The sequence below is a fragment of the Nelusetta ayraudi genome, unplaced genomic scaffold, assembly GCF_046127955.1.
Source record: "Nelusetta ayraudi isolate G7.1 ecotype Tasmania unplaced genomic scaffold, CSIRO-AGI_Nayr_v1 ptg000006l, whole genome shotgun sequence".
NCBI lineage: Eukaryota > Metazoa > Chordata > Actinopteri > Tetraodontiformes > Monacanthidae > Nelusetta > Nelusetta ayraudi.
In genome coordinates this window covers 432,501-452,672 of record NW_027466056.1, presented here as the reverse complement: position 1 = coordinate 452,672, position 20,172 = coordinate 432,501, and the positions used below count along the sequence as shown (strand labels likewise).

At 41.7% G+C, this 20,172-nt stretch overlaps 2 protein-coding genes across 3 annotated transcripts in view; one reads left to right on the top strand and one right to left on the bottom strand.

Moving 5' to 3' along the window:
* Nucleotides 1-740: 740 nt before the first annotated feature.
* On the top strand, nucleotides 741-13,174 carry LOC142879456 (uncharacterized). Its single transcript, XM_076012782.1, has 10 exons — nucleotides 741-1,007; nucleotides 7,402-7,549; nucleotides 7,674-7,773; nucleotides 8,274-8,367; nucleotides 9,607-9,691; nucleotides 9,786-9,919; nucleotides 10,080-10,284; nucleotides 11,662-11,752; nucleotides 11,836-11,914; nucleotides 12,172-13,174. The coding sequence occupies exons 2-10, from the start codon at nucleotides 7,456-7,458 to the stop codon at nucleotides 12,949-12,951; spliced, it is 1,662 nt and encodes a 553-aa protein (XP_075868897.1). The 5' UTR covers nucleotides 741-1,007; nucleotides 7,402-7,455; the 3' UTR covers nucleotides 12,952-13,174.
* Nucleotides 13,175-18,665: 5,491 nt separating this feature from the next.
* The window catches only part of mgat3b (beta-1,4-mannosyl-glycoprotein 4-beta-N-acetylglucosaminyltransferase b), a 21,738-nt gene continuing 20,231 nt past the window's right edge, over nucleotides 18,666-20,172 (bottom strand). For both annotated transcript variants that reach the window (XM_076012760.1, XM_076012751.1), the window contains exon 5: nucleotides 18,666-20,172. This exon is cut by the window's right edge and continues 1,534 nt beyond it. The gene's annotated coding sequence lies outside the window, so the exon portion shown is untranslated.

Sequence of the window (20,172 nt, the reverse complement as noted above, 5' to 3'; positions counted from 1 at the left end):
CCTCACGTTCTTTTGCAATTAACCATAAAAAAAAAAGAACATGTCATGACCAAGAACATTTGAAATGAAAAAACAAAACAAAATTACATTAGATTGAAATTATTGTGATTATACTAGAGCAACGAATTGCAGTTTGTAACCAGAAGGGTCTAGCGATTCATTAAAAACAACTGTACAGTCTATACACCGTTGTATATAAATATGCTGCAATTGAATGTATTATTTTAAATTGCTGCTTTAAAGTGCTGGTATGAAATGAATAATAACTATTGATATATAGCGTATATTCAGAGCAGAACAGGTTAAGTATGTACATGGCTGCAGGGAGTTAATGACAACAGGTCAAAAAGTAGTGGGTAATAAGTCAGGTACAATTGCAGTGTGTACAGTAGTGCAACTAGTCGGTAACTGGTCCAGTTCAGCTCCTGGGAGGGGGTTTGTGGGGTGGGCGGGGGTCTGAGTGGGCGCGGAGCTCAGCAGGGATGGTCGGTGGCTGTGGTGGTGGTGGTGGTGGTGAACCTTCTGGACCAGGCTGAAGCAGTTCCGACTCTGGGACTCAAGTGATGCTTTCAGCGTCTACGTTTTCTCTGCTAGGACGGTCTTTTCGATACAAGTCAATAGTAATAACGGTATTACACAAAAAAAATCATCTGGGCCCCACTGCAATGTTATGTAAATGTCAATGTTTATTATTTTTTTTTAATAAATAAATAAATAAATAAATGAAATAAAACACAGTGAATGAACCTTTGACACAGCAGGCAAACCAAACGTCACGGGACATTCCGCCTGCCTTGTAACAGTAATAACTCCACCCACGCTAAGCGGGAACCAAGCAGCAAAGTAAAAACAACAGAAGAGATGTGTTGACTGGAGGTCCGCTAGAGGTCTACTAGAGGTCCGCTGGAGGTCTACTAGAGGTCCGCTGGAGGTCTACTGGAGGTCCGCTGGTAGAGACAGCAGAGCGTCGTATCGACAGAGCCAGATGTTGGGTCGCGTGTGGAGCGGTGAGTCAACCACCCGTCCCCTCCATATCTGAGGATCACAGACGGTCTGTGAGCGAGACTGGCAAAGTCATTACCGTCACCATCTCGCACGTCATTGCTAGGTCATCTCTGATCAAGTTTCTTGAAATTGTGATGGATAATATCTTGCTTGATGATCCGCAGCAAATCAAGCAAACCTAGATAAAGCAAAAAAAAAAAAACAAAAAAAAAAAAAACAGGTACGGAGTCTAAAGTGGAAGGAGGAAGGAAGTGAGGAAGCCAGAGCAGACTAAATAGTCAGTAAGTAATGAAGTGGCAGTATTTCATCCATTTCCCGGTGTTGTAAGAGTCATTTTAGAGCTGAACACCGTGGGGCTTCAAAGACAATGGTTTGGTTGATTTTGTTCATTTTCAATTGACGTTAAAGCAACATGTTCTGCACAATCCCATGTTATACTTTTTTTTTTTTTTTTCCCTCCAATGAGCTGGCTCACCAAAACACTCCATCCATCTGCTTGCTGCTTCTGTTACATTGTAGAACCCATTGTGGCCCCACCAGTCAAAGAGTTTGCCCATCGCTGTTCTGGAGGACTTTTACCTTCATGAGAAAAAAACGGATGATAGTGAAATAGTTGACTTTGCTCTTTATCTATTTAGCATCAATCGCCCTGAGGAAGCCTGTCCTGGCTCTAATTGGTGAGTTTGTGGGCCTGATCTGAATATGGGCTCCGCTGGCACATTCTTAAATAGGAAAACCAGAAGGACTCTATTCTTCTTCTTCTTCTTCTTCTTCTTCTTCTTCTTCTTATTATTATTATTATTATTATTATTATTATTATTATTATTATTATTATTATTATTATTATCATTATTATTATTATTATTATTATTATTACTGTCCACAGGAGGGTAGTAGAAGCCCAGGAAATGTTTCAGTCAATTCAATCGTTTGTTGTCTAAAAAGTTTAGAACGCTGTGGAATTTCTAACTTTAGTGAAATATTATTATTATTATTTTTTTATGTCTAGTGTGTCTTTCAAAGAAGTGGACCGCTGTAATAAGAGTACCTCAGACTTGTGACACTGTTGTACAAAAAAAAAAAAAAAAAAAAGAGAAATGGGGAACCAAAACCTTTGTTCCTGTTAATGAGAGCATATTGTGTATCATGGGATTATTTGGCATGTAATAGTTGCAAAATATGCAGACTAATGTTTTGTGTCAAACCTTATACAGACAACAGAAGCTCTATTGACCTATGATAGTGTATGTGTGATTCTGGGAAGGCCCATTATTGTTCTCGCTATGAAGAAAGCACAAATCCATGCTAACAAACAAGGCAACCAGCATCCAAACCATGAGTTTGTACACTGCTTGAAACTTGAGGAACAAAAGGTGTGACAGAAAGGAGAGAAGACACCCTGCTGTTGCTTCATAGCTGTTCTGAGAACGTGGAAGGTACGTGATGTGAATAGCCACGATAACCACAGCTGTGTTTTTACTCAGAAACACTTCATCCACGTCATTTGACACTTTGGAGTGCAAATGGTTTTTTTTTTGTCTCTTTCTTCACGACGTTTTCTCTCTCTCTCTCTCTCTCTCTCTCTCTCTCTCTCTCCCTCTCTCTCTCTCTCTCCCTTTCTCTCTCTCTCTCTCTCCCCCCCTCCCCTCCCTAATTAAATGGCATAGAAGTGACAAGTACAACATATTTTTGGAGACATCTCTACCACACCGCTCAACAGGTGAGTTGTTGACAAAATTATCCTCGGGAACAATTGTTTTGTTTTGTTTTGTTTTGGGGTTTTTTTCTTTGCAAAAATTCCTCGCTCAGTCGTTGGACTGAATAATGTCAGGTGAAGTTGTAGCAAAGGGGGTTTTACTCTTAGTTTCAGTGTGAATGTGGAGCAGTAATAGATGAGAGACGGTTCCATATCGTAAATGGGAATGAAACAGCATTTTTTTCCCCCAGGATTTTAAGTGCCATTCTTTTTGAAAGTATGTATCCATCAGTTTTTAAGGAAGTGTGTTTTCATGGTAAACCACAAGAGGCGTTGGTTCTGAACATTCTAAACTAACACACTTTGCAAAATGTATAACTGAAAGGTAGGCCAACTGTTTGACTGGTGGGGCCACAGTGGGTGCGGGTGGCGGGGGGTAGCGGAGCAGCAGCAGATGGATGGAGTGTTGTGGTGACAAACCTCATAGGACGGAAATAAATATGGTGTATGTAGAGAATATTTGCTTTAACATTAATTCAAGAAGCCCCACGGTATTTAGCTTTTTATTGCAACGACTCTTTAAGGATAATTAATGGATAAATTGTTCTGGATTAAAAAGCTTGTATATATGTTTGCCGACCCCTGGTGTGTAACTATTTCAAGATGATTATTATTAGAAGAAAGATTAATTATTAGACCTTAATATTGTAGATACAGAACTCTCTTTATTCATGCAAACCATCTACATGACAAATTCTGATTCACAGATCTTCCCATGGTGCTCTGGTATCGCAGCGTTCATGGTGATTGCATGACTTTGCTTCGTCTTCTTGTTGAAGTTTTAAGGGATCCATTACAACTCACTGGGAAATATTTGAACTCTATGTCGCATGGCTTTGGTTGCATGCTTTGCATTTTGGGGAGGATTTTTTTTGTTTTTTTTTTCTGATTAAACAGAAATACTCCCAAACCCCACCCACAGTACTGTAACACCTAGCAGTCAGGAGTTTGTGCAACACCGTGGTAACAAAACAAGAGGCGGCTTTACTTTAATGCTGGGGAATAATGAAAAAAATAATGAAATAGACGTCACAAACCTCCTGCCAGTTTGCATCTCCTTTCATCATTCCCATCCTTTCATTCCTATCGCCACGTTGCAATCAGCATAGGTGGCCAGTGTGTTACATTGTGAGTTCTCGCACTATATACCTCTTTCCATTCATCATATATTTCATGACTTCTCCTCCTTTCAAAACAAATGTCTAGATAGATTTTTTTGTAATTTCCAGCTGTGAATCTTCACTTCTACTGATATATAATGTACAGTCATTGGTTTTGTCGTCTTGAGCAACATGACTTTAGTCATTTTGAGTTTTGTGCATGATAGGCAAAATATATCATTTTAGGTAAATATTTCTGTATGTGTCAACGTTTTTATTTTTTATTTTTTGTGTCCTAATGTTTTTGTAAATGTTTTTGTTAAACCTTTATAGATATTAAATCTAACAGGTATAATTGCTCATGTTATAATGCCACTGTATATGGCTTTGAAAATATTCAACAGTAGCAAAGAGTAGGATCGACAAGACACAATACAATACACGAGGTATTTCTTTCAATTTGACTTTATAATGACATTTGGAAACTTTATGACAGATGGCTATCATATCTATACATCAGTGACCGGCGTATCAGTGTCTTTTCAAAACTGAAGCGGCAACTCCCAAGTCTCTCTAAACTACAAATACCTGCTGCAATCTGTATGGCCACCGCCTCACAACCTCACTTTCGATGAGCCCGTTTTTTTTTTTTCTGTTTCTTGAAACAGCAGCAGCTTTTTCTGGGAAAAGCAGACATTGTGAAGTGGTTTCATAGCATGTTTCTATGTGCAGTTTGATCTCATTTCCGTGAAAATGTGACACGGAGAGCAAAGGTTCTAAAGAGGAAATGAAGAGAGAGTAACAGAGTCGACTCCTTCATCAACGTCTGAAACAAATGAAGGGGAAATCCAAATGTCAGAAAAGCAGCCATCAAAAACTGCTGCAGCAGCTTTGAACCGACGAAAGATCACTCATGTGGTTGATGACAAAAAATGAGAGGTGTCTGTGTGTGTGTGTCTGTGTGTGTGTGTGTGTGTGTGTGTGTGTGTGTGTGTGTGTGTGTGTGTCTGTGATCATACATATAATACAAAAACACCTAAAAGTTCAGTCAAAATGAAGTGGCTTTGTTATCTACTGTTGGTCAATATTTAGACCACTTAGGTTAACTTCAGATACAAACAGACAGTGGGGAACAGACAGTGGGGAACAGACAGTGGGGAACAGACAGTGGAGAACAGACAGTGGGGACAGACAGTGGGGAAAAGACAATTAGAACAGACAGTGGGGACAGACAGTTAGAACAGACAGTGGGAACAGACAGTGGGAACAGACAGTGGGGAAAAGACGATTAGAACAGACAGTGGGAACAGACAGTTAGAACAGACAGTGGGAACAGACAGTGGGGAAAAGACGATTAGAACAGACAGTGGGAACAGACAGTGGGGAAAAGACGATTAGAACAGACAGTGGGAACAGACAGTTAGAACAGACAGTGGGAACAGACAGTGGGGAAAAGACGATTAGAACAGACAGTGGGAACAGACAGTTAGAACAGACAGTGGGAACAGACAGTGGGGAAAAGACGATTAGAACAGACAGTGGGAACAGACAGTGGGAACAGACAGTGGGGAAAAGACGATTAGAACAGACAGTGGGAACAGACAGTTAGAACAGACAGTGGGGAACAGACAGTGGGAACAGACAGTTGGAACAGACAGAACAGACAGTTGGGGAACAGACAGTGGGGAACAGACAGTTAGAACAGACAGTTAGAACAGACAGTGGGGAAAAGACAATTAGAACAGACAGTTAGAACAGACAGTGGGAACAGACAGTGGGAAAAAGACGATTAGAACAGACAGTGGGAACAGACAGTTAGAACAGACAGTGGGGAAAAGACGATTAGAACAGACAGTGGGAACAGACAGTTAGAACAGACAGTGGGGAAAAGACAATTAGAACAGACAGTTAGAACAGACAGTGGGAACAGACAGTGGGAAAAAGACGATTAGAACAGACAGTGGGAACAGACAGTTAGAACAGACAGTTAGAACAGACAGTGGGAACAGACAGTGGGGAAAAGACAATTAGAACAGACAGTTAGAACAGACAGTGGGAACAGACAGTGGGAAAAAGACGATTAGAACAGACAGTGGGAACAGACAGTTAGAACAGACAGTGGGGAAAAGACGATTAGAACAGACAGTGGGAACAGACAGTGGGAACAGACAGTGGGGAAAAGACGATTAGAACAGACAGTGGAAACAGACAGTTAGAACAGACAGTTAGAACAGACAGTGGGAACAGACAGTGGGGAACAGACAGCTGGGACACTCACTCAATGTCATGACTGACAATTATAAATGTCGTTTACTTCCCTGTGAGCCAGTTTCATTTTTTACACGTCAACTGGGATTTTCTGTCTACATGCACAACAGCAGAAAATCCCTCACAGGGAAGTCAGATGCATGTGCTGCATAGGTTCATATATATAATACAGCATATATACTCTATTCTCTGAGATTCAAGCCAATGCTCTTGTTAAACTTAATGGTCGATGTCTCTTCAGGGGAAAAAAGCTTACAAATCTCTCTCGTATCTCGCTCGATCTGAAAAGGTGGCTCAACTTTGTCTCTGTGATGTGGCTTCAAGGGGATCGGCGTTGTTTTCGAAAGAGGAAGTGTTAACAGGAAGTGCACCTGTATAATGGAAACTGAGTTCTCGGAAAAAAAAAAACAAAACACGTTGACCTTTATGAAATTCGAGTGGGCTTGTTGTGAAATTTTCCACTTGTCAGTCGAGATAAAAAAATAAAAAATAAAAAAAAAATAGCTGACAGAATTGATAATTTTAAAAAAAAGCATTGGTGTCGTTGGACTGTACAGACATGAAAAAGGCTGGTAGATTGTTGAAATACAATATTAAGTATTGTGTGTGTGTGTGTGTGTGTGTGTGTGTGTGTGTGTGTGTGTGTGTGTGTGTGTGTGTGTGGTTTAGCTGTGACACTATCACAGGCATATTTAAAGTAAGTTTTTCTTGCAATAGGAAAGGAGTTGGTGCATCTCAAGGGGCAATCCCCTCAATAAAAATGAAATGAAAAAAATGAAATGTCAAATTATGGAATAGATTGGGTTTGGACGTCAAAGAAAGCCCAAATTTAGGGCTATTTAAGATAAAATATAAAAATATAATATTCTGGAGATACAATAATATTGTAAACTGATTAACTACTACTACTGTTATTATTATTATTATTATTATTACTATACATGTATATGTATTTATAGGTATTGAGACCTGCTAGAGTTGTTTTCTGTTATACAAACTTAATTTAGTTCATAACTTTGTATTTTTAGTTGACTCTAGGGAGAGGTATATATAAGTTTATCCTTCTTCCTGCCCCTTTTCAAACATGAACAATATTATTCTCTTGTATTTTTCACTGGTGTCTCATTTTCTTTTGTGTGTTTTGGTTTTGTTTCCTTTTTATTTCTCTTTCCTTTCTTACATGTTCGAAATAAATTAATCAAATCAAATCAAATCAAATCAAATTTTAATGCCATGTTCAAAAACATTCTGTGACCTTGTTTATCGGTACAGGATCAATGTGTTGCTCCCTGAAGAAGAAGTCCAAGCAGATCCAGGTCCAAGAAAATGGCAGATAAGATCATTCTTTATCTTTTGCTTCATCTCGTTGGGACTTGTGTCTGCACCCGGGGAGAGGACTGCCCCAGCCTGCCATGTAAAAGTTAGAAAATTCATTCATTCACAAATTTACATGACTATTTTTACGTGACAATGACAATAAAGCAAGTGACTGCTTGATCGATTAATAAATCGTCTTCTTGTTTCTCCTCCGATGACCCTCACAGATCTACACTGCTACAATGATATGAACTGCAATCTCACGTGTTTCTGGAACAGCACATATGGAGATACTGAGTGCACAATATACGCCGAAAGGCAGAGCAGGTAAGAAGAAAAGTCAAAACATGTCTTTGCGAAGAAGCGTCCTCTACATTTCACTTTTTAACAATATATTGCACTTCTAGTCTGCCTGGCCTCATGTGAAACACTACAGACAGTTTTCAAAATGCATGCGTTTGGATTTAGACGTTAGATATTTAACCATGAAGTCCCCACGTCCCAGAGCCATTCATTCAACTTCAAACTTCACGTTAGATTCAATTAGAACCTCTTCTTCCCTGATGCCGATACCAGGGGCAGCCTTTTCGTCTATAAACCACTTATGCCTTTTATAAATATGCACATTTTTCAAACATACAGAAAGATCAGACATTCAGCAAAAATCTCATAAAGAGCATTCTGGTAAAAAAAAAAAAAAAAAATCAGACAGAGTTAAAAAAAAAAGTGACTCTAATGTTAGGTTTGAAGGTTGGGAGTTGGGAGTTGGGAGGTGGCAAAGACAGACAAGAAAGAAGAGTGACCTTGACTTGACATTGCTTTTGCAGATTTAATCCATACAGCGGTTCTTGCAAGTTGGAACCAGTGGACCTTGCAAGACCACTACAAAAGAAGTGTTCAATGGTCTTTGGAAAGTGGCAAGTAAGTAAGAGAAGTTCTCTGTAGACCAAACATCATGGTTGCATTTGTACTGTCACAGTTTTTTATTTAGAAAAAAAGACATCGGTACAGACTAGAAAACCAATACCTGTCTCTCAAACTGAAGCCAGGCTGAAGCACACTGTACAATGGTATGTGTCATAATAGGTGTTTTACTTGATTGTAAGGCATCTGCCCAAATCCACCTCAACCCTCCCCTGTCAACCTGAAGACTTGAGCTGCTCTGTAGAATATTGCAGTGAGAGCTGCATGTCGGTGCACGATGAGGACAAAAGGACCACACGGTCTGGGAATTGCAGAAAGCAGATACTCGGGTCACCAAACTGGTCTCCTAACCCCATACAACTGTGCCAAGAAATTCTGTCCATACAAATCATTAACTGAACAAGTGACAAGGGGCAGCCAGTGCTGAGGCCAACCCCAACAAGACATGGATCCAAATTCCTGCCGGCCATGAACACTCACACTCCATATAGAGACAATAACATGCACTCCCAAAAGCACCCCTCACAGCATGTCCCTGGGCTCAAGGTAATAAGCCTTCTCCTAATCCACAAAAGTCATATTAAAGTCAAAGTCCCAGTGACTGTCACATCCCGAAGAATGTGAAATTTATCCTCCACATTTGACCCACCATCCCCCGAGGGATCGGTGGGCACCACTGGGTGATCTAACCCTCAATTCCAACCTTGAATACTGAGTGCCAAGCAGGGAGGCAATGGGTACCATTTTTCAAGTCTTGGTAAAATGCTACCCATTGGTTCATCCTGCAAGTGAAAGACCCACTGGAAGATGAACCCATGTCCATGCTGCTCTGCTTTGGGTTGATCTGGACTTGGCCCCATGGGAATAAGCCTTGGCCACCAGGTGCTCGCCAGCCAGCCTCATCCATGGGTCTGACTCCAGGGTTGTAGCCTCAGTAAGCCTCTGGACAGAGTACACTGAGTCCTGTTGTCACACTCCTTAGGCCTCGGGTTTTCTGAAGCGCTCCTTGTTGGGCTGTTCACCTACCTGGGTTCAATTCCAAAAACATAGCACCCAGGGTCCTTTGTGCATTCAAAACCCCTCAGCATGGTAAGGTGCCAGTGGGTTTAGATCATACTGCCTTTAAATTCTCATTAGATTAGATTAGATTTACTTTATTAATCCTTAATGTCTTAATTTCCTGAATGTCTTCCAAAAGTAATGTTAATTTTTACAAAATAAATATCATTTTTCCAGTTTCTGACAAACCATATATTGACCATTGGTCTGAACTGTAGCAATACCCAACACCTGAGCTTTAACTACTGTGCAGCTTGTCACGGTAAGATTATCAACCCTCCATACAGAATTCCATAGCTGAGTTGTTGTTGTTGTTTATGACCTAATTTTTTCCCCTTTAAAATATATTCTTACAGTGAAGCTGAATCCTCCACCACAGCCAAATGTCAACCTAACCACCATCAACTGGTCCTGTCAAGCCCAGGAACATGCAAGAATCACGGATTACATGGCTGAGATGCAGTGGAAACGGAAGGACCAGCCTTGGAATGTATGTGTAGTTTGGGTCAATTGTGAAAAATGGATATAGTGACAGAAAGTAGTTTTGAGACTTTGAGTCGATTGAATAATGATTATTTATTTATTTATTTTTAAAATTGAATGCAGTGTCATGAAATTCAGATCATTTGTTTCTTCTCTTCCATTTACAGAGCCATGCTCGTTTGACACGCAAAGGGTGTCAGTTGAATTGCTCTGCAGAGCTGACCGATGACTTAATACACGGTCAATGGTATGAGGCCCGTGTTCGAGTACGTCCCAGTGAGTTCAGTTTGACTTGGAGTGAGTGGGGCCCCAGTTTGTCGTGGCAATCTGAGACTGGAAAAGTCGAATCGTTTGAGGCACCAACAGGTGAAGGTAAAACGTTGCGGTTTTAAGAATCTTTTTTGTAATTTCCAACACCATCATGCTGTGAACTATCAAGCTGTAACCAGTCAAAAGATTTACAAACTAACTACGCAATCCAGTAGCGGGCATTTCTAAGCGACGTCATATTTGGTCCACACTAAATAATACACCTCATTGATATGACCCTGCGGCCCGAGAACCGATACAGAATCACACGTAGACATTACATCGCCTTCACGTCCATGTTGACTCATGCATTTTTAGCAAATAACTTGGTAATAAAACAATATAAGCAACAACAACAACTCAAGGGAGCCGCTTGGGAGCCAAACGAGCCAGTGCCATCTTTTAAGTGAGCTGAGCCAAAAGAACCAGTTCTCTGTAAAGAGCTGGAATTCCCATCACTAGTGGAAAGAGCTGGAGCACCAGAGAGAACCCCCCCAGCGTCTTGTTGTGAGGTGACAGTGTTCACCGCTATGGTGCCAACAGAGACAATGTGTATACTTCAAATATAGGCCTGAGTCGGAACCAAACTCACGGCTATTTTATATTGTGTGGCAATATTGCTTGCCAGTCAACCACCGTGTTGCTCCACATCAATACATCTACCGCTGTGAGCTATATTTTTTTTATTATCAGTACTGTAAATCCGAAGCCTACTGGTTGCAGCACACACCCTAGGTTGAGCTGCAAACAGAATGGATAGTCTAAGTCATAGAAATGCGTCCACTAGAACAGATTTGAAAAAGGCACTGGCACAGACAGAAGGATGAATTCACCCTCAGGCAGTAGCATCTTGAAATTAAGCTGGATGCTCCTGGAAGGCTGCATGTGAACTGCACCACCTCACCTCAACTCATCTGGGATAGTTGTGTGTTAGTGCGGCAAGACTGAACGTTAGAGGAAGTCTTTCCTTCCGGCCGCCATCAGACTTTTTAATGTGCAATAACTGTCAGCCCACTACTCATTTTCAGCACTTTATTATTATTATTAATAATAATAATAATAATAATAATAATAATAATAATAATAATAATAATAATCACTCCTGCACGTTGCTCGGCCTGGTGTTTATTTCTTTAGTAAAGGTTTTAAGCCCAGGTGTAAGCTAAGTATAAGCTTGTGTATATTTATTTATCATATTGGTTGGTTTTAGTTGGTGGGTGGACTGGTTTTTATTTTTGTTACCTAAGTGTCTTGAGGGTACTGTATGAATGTTGCTGCTGTGACAATTTAATATCCTGTAAAGGATTAATAAAGTACACCAATCAATCAATCAATCAATCAATCAATCAATCAATCAATGTCATTTATCTAACATGATTTAGTTTCACAATGGCGCAATGATCCCAGCTAACCTGATGGTCTTCCTCCCATGTTTGGCAGGTGTCACTTGGAGTGTCTGGAGACCCGTTCTGTGCGTCCTTGGAGCCCTCGCAGTGTTCGTCATATTCATTTGGATCGATAAGACCAGATGGTAAGCATGGAAAACACAACGGCTGGAGGGCTTTCTTAAAGCATGACATTGAATTCATTTGGGATATTCTGTTTTCTCTTTAGGGTTTACATCATAAAGAGACTCAGAGGTCCGCCCTTACCCAGCCCAGAGAAATCCTCCCTGCACTATGCCAACTTCCAGGTACGTATCTGCATTTTGTTACTGAATATTCATGCAAACTGTTGTTTGTTGTTTGAATAGTAATTTATGATGGAGTAAAAGTACACCTTTAGAGGAGATATAACAGCCGTCTTATGGCAATTGAAGGTCATGCACTGTTTCTAAGTCACAGAACAGCTAATATAACAACCGTCCGCTCCTGTAACTTTATTGACACTGACTATGGTCTCACTATTCTCAACTCATCCCTTTCTTGTGTTTCTCTACTGTTTGTTTAGAATTTAGTGAGTCCTCACTGGAGCAGTGAATCCTACTATTTCCCGTCAAAGCAAGTGGACATTGTGCCTGTGGAAGTGGCCTCTCCACAGGACATGGTTTCACCTTGCGGCCTATATGCGGCGTTGCAAGAGAAAATGAAGAAGAGCCAACAGTGCTACGAGTCTTCCAACTTCTCAAACCCCAGCTACACCCATCCGTGTCCACCGCCTGATATCTCACCGTCCACAAGCAATCTGGACGCCTGCGACGCCGACGCACCTTACGGCCCGGTCGGTTGTCAACGTGCAGAGGAGAACGGCGACGATGCCCACGGAAACCTAGTGCTCCGACAGCTGCTCTTCAGAGGCAGCGACGGTGGGCCCGTGCCAGTGGTTCTCGAGTATGAGAAGGTGGAATCCCAAGAGCGGCGTTTGAGTTTAAAGTGTCGAGATTTAGATTCGGGCTGTGGCCAAGAGAGCCGTGAGAGGATGCCGGGGTCAGGTGGGATCGGTCCCGACAAAGTGGCAGGGCAAAAGATCGACTTTCAGAAGCTGTTTGGCAGTACGCGCATTCTGAACGAAGGTTCCATCCAGGTTTGCTCGGGCTACGAACAAGTACAGAAGTTGCAGCGTGAGAGCAGGGAACTCTCCAGCCTCGATTCGGGTGTGAGCAGCGGAGTGGAGGATCAGGTGAGTCAGGAGGAGGAGAGTCTGGAGGACACTGATACTGAATCAAACCACCTCCTCTACTCCCCTCCTCCTTTCCCCACTGAAGCAGCACAAGAGCTTTTTGTCCACTAGGGAACCGGCATTGTTTTTTTTATAAGGCAGCTTCGTCTACAACTCCATTTCTGTGATTCCACGAATGTAACTGTGCAATGTTCTGCTCATAGTTAGAAACATAAGATATATTTTTAATTTGGTTGAATGTAATGCATAGCAAATGCAGATCCTAATATTTATATTTTATGTAAAAGTTATCACCTCACCTGTTTTTTTCTTCGCTGCACATATTGTATAAAAATATATATTTAAAAAAACAAAACAATTAAAGCATCAATAAAGTTCCTGATGTAGCTTTTTAATGCTTGTGAAATATGTTTACTGGTATGTTTTTGCTTGTGTCTGCATATACACAGTGAAGTGATGGGGATGTACTGTCTGGCTCACGTGCGTATCTGTTTTGCTAGGTGTGTTTTCATTGTGCCAGAAGAGTTTGCTCGCAACGGCAGCAAAACTGCCGCTGTTCGGCAACACGGTGCACAAAGACAGGCGGATCAACTCCCGCTGGGGCCTGACTGCGGGTAGCCACATTCACCCGGCTGGGTGACCCAGTAATCGTTTATTACAAATGGAAAAATCCCCCTGCTGTTAACCTGAATACATTTATGAAAAAGTAGCACAAACACAGAATTCGTCCAATTTGGACGGCGACAACATAAAAAAAAAAAAACCAAAAAAACTGCAACTACTACTACTACTGTTGAAAAGAATCGTGACGTTCCCACAGTGGTGCGTTATTTTATTTTGATTTATGTCGTGCTGCCCCCTAGTGAGATGATTTGTGGGTGATGCAAATGACGCCAATAATGAAGTTGCAGAGTGAAACCACGACAGAAAGAAAGATTGAAAACACACTGTGGTTGTTTTAAATTAATTTAATATATGCCTTTGTCGTAGAACATTCTGTTCATGGATAACATACAGTCATTCATATAGAGAGCAAATTAGTTGCATTTACAGAATTTTAAATTAAGTTAGAAATTGACGCTGTTACTTGTGACCCTGCAGAGAAGAAAAATACTTTTTTGAATTTTTTTTTTTATTTATTTTTTTTCCAAAAAGTGTCTTATGTTTTCTTTCCCCGAAAATGACAAAAGGCTCTCTGCTTCCGCCTCGATCCACCTCGCTCTCGCCTCCTTCCTCCATCTCTTCACTTGGATGAGCAGGTGCAGGAGGAGGGGAGCGCGCCAACCACCAGGACGCACTGGCAAAAATGATGAGCACGGGCAAAAGGATGGATGTGCATCGGGAGGCAAAAATCAAACATGGAATCACGCCCACTCTCTCTCTCTCCCTCACACACACACACACACACACACACACACACACACACACACACACACAGACACACACACTGAGGGGGGGGGGGACATCAAGTTACACACACAGTCTCCTATTCATTGATTACAGAGACCATCAAACCGAACCCCGACAGTGATCTACAAAAATAAAACTCTGCAACCATATACAATCATCAGTGCACAGTGGAAGGCATAATTTCAGGTTTCCTTATATGACAAAAGCCACAAATATGTAATAGGAACAATATGCGTGTCTGGGAGTATATTAACCTTGTGGGGGAATATAGAAATGAAAGTATTTGCCTGCTTCCTACGACTGGCTGATGTTTTTCTTTCAGCGATAGAAAAAAAAAACAAAAAAAAAAACCCAAGTACAAACGAGAACATTTCACTCTGACCGAACCAAACAAACAGGAACAGGTGCTCGCAAGGGCCACATCCCCTCCTGGTTTACAAATGAAAAACCCAACAAGCACACAGTCCATTATCTATTTGAATTACACTCGATATTTATACCATTGTGTGAACATGACCGTGGCAACTCGGAAAGCAGAAACGAAAAGCAAAAAGTTTTATTTTTGCCAGAAAAACTGCACCTTCCCTTTGCCTTTCCATTGACATCTCGGGTCACTTGATATGTCTAGCGTGACGTCATGGCATAGTCTTCAGTATGAGCATGCAACGGCAGGTGCGTGAGCCACGGCAGGCAACACCACAAGTCAACGATGGATGAAAAAGAAAAGAAGAGAAAAGAACGTCAGCGCACCCCGGAACATCGACTGCGTGCTTTTGTTTTCCATCGGCCGGTTGATGAGTCTTGAGTGAATCTCAGTGAGGGAGGAAACCTTCACAAACAATATGGAAAACAAAAATGTTACTTTAACATTTTAAAAACAGAGGGCATGTGATAGTATATGTACATGGATGCAAGTATAAGAGCAACTACTGAGAAGCAGTAACAGCGGTACATTGGAAGTGAAGGGCAGTTAGGGAGGGGAACTGAAGACAGACTGGCGAGCTCGTCTTTACTGCTTCACTGTTCTCAATATGGCAAAAATCACTTTCAACATGTCATCCATCTCTTTTTCTTCTTGCTGCTCCCTCAAATACACAACTGTGCACTTGCTAAACATTTACTCTCGAGACAAGCGGCCAAATAAAAGAAAATCAAAAGCAGTCGGCAGCTTTGAAAGGTCCAGCGTGGAACGTTTGGAGACTTTGAGAGGAAACGGCGACATCAAGTGGTTTTAGATTGCGGCACTCGCCGTCCCTTTCCCCCCCGAGCTTGCCAGTGAACTACGGTGGCCTGCGCACACTAGCCTGGATACCTCATCCACCTCCTTCTTCCTCTTTGTCGGTTCATTTAAAGACGGGAGCGCTGGGCCTAAATATGAACAACGCTGTCAGGCAGCTGGATTGTCCCTACCAGGCTTCCTTAGATAGACGGCGGTGCAAGACGGCAGCTAAGCGGGGGCAAGACCCTTGTTACCTTGTATATACTTATGAGAACTATTCTATGTGGAGGAAAATCAAATTGCTTTTATTGTTCTGCGAGGATACACTTTAATAGATGTATTAATGGGCAGCATGTGAAGCTTTTACCAATATGAAAATCAGTCAATCAGGCCAAATGTTACACACTGGACTTTTAAGCTGTGTTTTGAGTCGACCTCCAATTTATTACAAGAGTAATTGGAAAACTACGTGGAAAAAACAGAACGCAAGTTTAATTTCCGCAGCGCTGCTGAAACGCACAACTGTTCCAAAGCTCTGAAAGTGTGGTTTTGAATAAAGAAAATGACACTCGACGTATTGTTTGATCATCATAGAGGTGCCTCTAGTCATTCTAATTCAATTGTGTGTTTTACATTAGTAAAATTAAAACAACAAAACACCAGTTTAGTGAAAAAAAACAAACAATTCGTGCCAACTACCAGACAAATGACACCAGAAGCGGAACTTAAAGGTGAGTCTGATATTTACGGCTCCCTGTTAGAATGTGTGACTCTATTCTAGCACTATTCTATTTCACTGGTTGCAGGCAGATGCAGCTGATGACTCATTTTATTACTTAAAAATATATACATACATTATGCTGTAATGTGCAGTGTAACTGGATGTACGTAATTATCACCGATGCTAATCTAGCGACTTTCAAAATAATGTTGGTCTTGGACTATGGTACCAACAGGAACTGCCCGTTGGTCCAACCTCTCATTAGGGTTCTGGTTAGGGTTAGCTTTAGGGTTAGGGTTAGGCAAGGTCGGACCAGTACCGTGCTCCCGGTACCGACACCAGTCCATACTTCAATGACTTTGGGGTGCTGTTGTGTGGTTTGTTTGAATATGCACACAGTCGTGGCGTTTTTGTGTGTTTGTTTTTGATATTTTAGGCAATGTGTTACATGTTAGACGTTACACAACGTTATCTGCAGAAAAAAACCCAACAACTTCCAGGTTGTTGTTCCACCGGTTTCATTTCAAAATAAGACCCGTGGAGGGCGCAGCCGAGCACAGCATGCACGCCGAAAACAAAGAGTTTTTGGAGCCCCGCCTTCTGCGATGCAACAAACAGCCAACTGAGTGAGCAACGGAATCGTGACGATGCTGCAAACGCGTCTTTACGGATGAGCTGAGCTTCCAGAGTTATGGTAGATATCCAATACAACTTCAGCTACGGTGGGCAAGTCCGGCTCTTTCACTCGACATCCACCTTGCTCTATATGTAGCGCTTGACAAGCTATTTTCTCAGATGATGCAAAGCACTTGTCCACCACAGGGACAGTAACTTCTGTGTGTTTGTGTTAGGTGGTGGAGCCATTGTCCCCATGGGTGGAGAGAAGGCAGAGGTTCACTCAACTAAAACCAAGTCCACTCAAAGAAATTCAGGGCTGGAAATCAACAGGGATGGCATGCGGTACGACACTCTACCCCAGTTATGCTACTGGGTTGGCGGATGCTCATCAGTTTCTCAGCTGACTTGTTGGAATAGTAAATAATAATACGGAGATAATAAGGAGAAATTAGATAAAGATCGCAGACAAAATAAGCCTCACTAAGCTCATTTGCATAGAAACAAGAAGCCTGGAAGCTGAAGTCTTTCAGAGGGGAACTGCCCATTGGTACGACGTCCCACCGAGGTTAGGCTGAGGCTTAGGCTTAGGCTTGGTCGGACTAATGGAAGGTTGGACCAGTGCCACGATCCCTTTTAGAGTGCGGTGGGCTTGCCCGAAGACTTCCTTCAACACATTGCCAATGGTGAAGCCTGTCAACGAACTAATCAAGAAGTCCAATTCCTTCCTGGGCAGCTCTTGAGACTGTGGTGGTGGTGGGAGAGAAGAGGATGGCAGCCAGGCAGCCAGCCAGGCAGCCAGCCAGGCAGCCAGCCAGGCAGCCAGCCAGGCAGCCATCCCCTCCACCACACACTCACGTCACTGAGAAGCTCCGTCACTGTCAGGATGCTCCACCCAGTTTGAAGCAGGTCCTTCCTTCCCCAAGCTGTTCAACTCTACAACAAACTCCCAGTGAACCAGGACACCAGACTCCAAATAAGTGCATGCAGGCACAAGTACTTGTGTTACCTACTCACTATTTGTTCTTCCCATATTTATTTTTAAATCTATAATTATTGCTGCTGCTGCTGTGCAATAAATATTTTGTTTTCTTCAATTCCTAATCAATATATTTTTTTCCTGAGGAAGTTTGGTTGCACTTACTTTTATAAAAGGTTCAGTTGATCTTGTGTTTACTTCAAAATGTCTGGTTTCAAGGAGTGCACAGGGCAACTTTCAATGGACATTGAGATTCAGTAGTTTGGACGACTTGCATGCAACCGCTCTTGGCTCAATGGTAACCAATAAGGGAAACAGGCTGGGAGAAGTTTTCCCAGGCATTCCCGTCACTCCCACGACTGCAGGAAGGACACGCACGTCAACACACCTGCTAGTTTGAGTGTGTCTACAAAGTGCCAAATGGCCAAGATTAAAACATGCGTGTAAAAGCCAGAAGGTTATTCCACCGGGGGGTCGGTGATGACAGTGAGTCCTACAGGGGGCGCTGCCAGCCGGTTTTAAAAAAGATGATCGAAACAAGGACAAAGCAAGCGAGAGAGCAGAGAGTCAAAAGAGGATGAGCACTGTGTTTTCAGCAGCTGAACAAACACTACTGGTGGAGCTGTACGAGGACTGGAAGGACATTATTACTACAAAATAAAAGGTTACCTAAAGACAGAAAATGTCACCTTCCCCAAATGCAGCTGTGAAATATTACATATTAATATATTTTTTTTCCCCCATTTGAACTACTTCGGCCTAAAATATACATATCAAGTATTAATTATACTTGTTGGGTTTACAACCCTTTAGTGACACGATACAGTCTTTTGTAAAGCAATCTACAAAAAAAAAAAAAAATCTATAAAATACATTTCAAGGAGTTTTTGATGATCATTTTTTTTATCACATACAATCCAACATCAGCAGTGACACGTCTTTCATTTCAAACAGTAAAAGTGTGAAATTTGGTTCTATGCTTTTAATGGGGGGGAAAAAAAGCACTGTGTGGTGGACAATTCTGAAAATTTGTTTTAAAAAAATAAAAATAAAATGCTGGACATCTAAAATGACATAAATAAATGCATTCGTGTTTGTCAAGACAAATGTTTTTCTTTCAGTGGTTTTCAGTCGGACAGCTTTAGAATCCCTTCTACTCCATCTCTCACGAGCTCAAGAAGCTTAAAATGAAATTTACTCTCGCGAACGTCCATTCAACAGGGCCAAAGCAGCTTTAAATGAAAAAAAAAAAAAATGCCCTTGGGATTTCTTCAAGGTCAACAAAGCTTACATGGAAGAAAATCACAGACAGACTAAATGCATAACTAATGCAAGTGTTTACAATTGTCACATGTCACACATGTATGTCATATTCATCAACATTGCTCTCATTTATAAATGAACGGATACTACGAAGCACAATTAAGCGCATAAGAGCGGGTGTGCTTCGCGGAGCGACAACCGAGTCCCGCTGACAATTCAAAACAAGGTAGCTGCCAGGAAAAAAAAGAAACAGAAACAGAAGCACTCAGTATCGAACTAACCCTTCGCTGCCGCGAGGCAGCAAACTACCACAAATAACAAAGCTGCCGGGAAACTGGCTCACATCGCACTAAAGCTGAAAGCCGCGACTGTGGTAGCGGCCTGTTGGACCGTCTCTCCGCTCACAGAAAACCACCCATGCAAATCCTTCCTAGCTCGAAGTTTTCCTCTCTACTGACTGCGTCCTGCATGAGAGAGTGAACGAGTCCTTTATTTGCTCTTTATTCGCAGTCACTTGGTCGACAAGACAGAGCCGCAGAGCCAAACACGATCTATTTAACCAACGCGACGAGACTTCATACTTGTCATTATAATGCCAATGTCATTACCTTTGTCTTGTGTATGGTTCTGTGTATGGTTCAAATTGTGTTATTGGCAGCCTGATGTAACAATGGCTCATCTTTTTTTTCCCTCCCAAATCTTCAGCCGCTCGTATTAGAATTGGATTTGTTGTGGACGAATAGAAGCATTTAGCTGCTCCACTGTTGTCTTTTCAGCATGATCTGTTTCTTTTTATTATTATCATCATTATTATTATTATTATTATTATTATTATTATTATTATTATTGTTATTGTTCCCCATGTGACACAGGCAACCAATAAGAGTGTCGAGGGTCACAGTGTGTAGACTTAGGAACGATATTCTGGGGTCGGGTAAAATGAGAAAAGGTCAAATGAATAATACAAAACTGCAACAAGCAAACGACTGCATTCGTTCGAGCATCCTGGACAGAATCTTCTTTACACAGAGAGTGCGTGACGGAAATAACATTGTGAACAAAGTCTTCTTACACGTTGATGAGACACGCCGCTGAATTTTGCCCTTCCTGTGAGAACTGATTCAT

What these genes read in the sequence shown, in the direction of transcription:
- LOC142879456 (XM_076012782.1), top strand. Translation starts at nt 7,456, where the DNA reads ATGGCAGATAAGATCATTCTTTATCTTTTGCTTCATCTCGTTGGGACT. An exon ending in TGGTCTTTGGAAAGTGGCAA is followed by an intron (nt 8,368 to 9,606) that starts GTAAGTAAGAGA and finishes TCATTTTTCCAG; the next exon opens with TTTCTGACAAACCATATATT. An exon ending in TGAGGCACCAACAGGTGAAG is followed by an intron (nt 10,285 to 11,661) that starts GTAAAACGTTGC and finishes CATGTTTGGCAG; the next exon opens with GTGTCACTTGGAGTGTCTGG.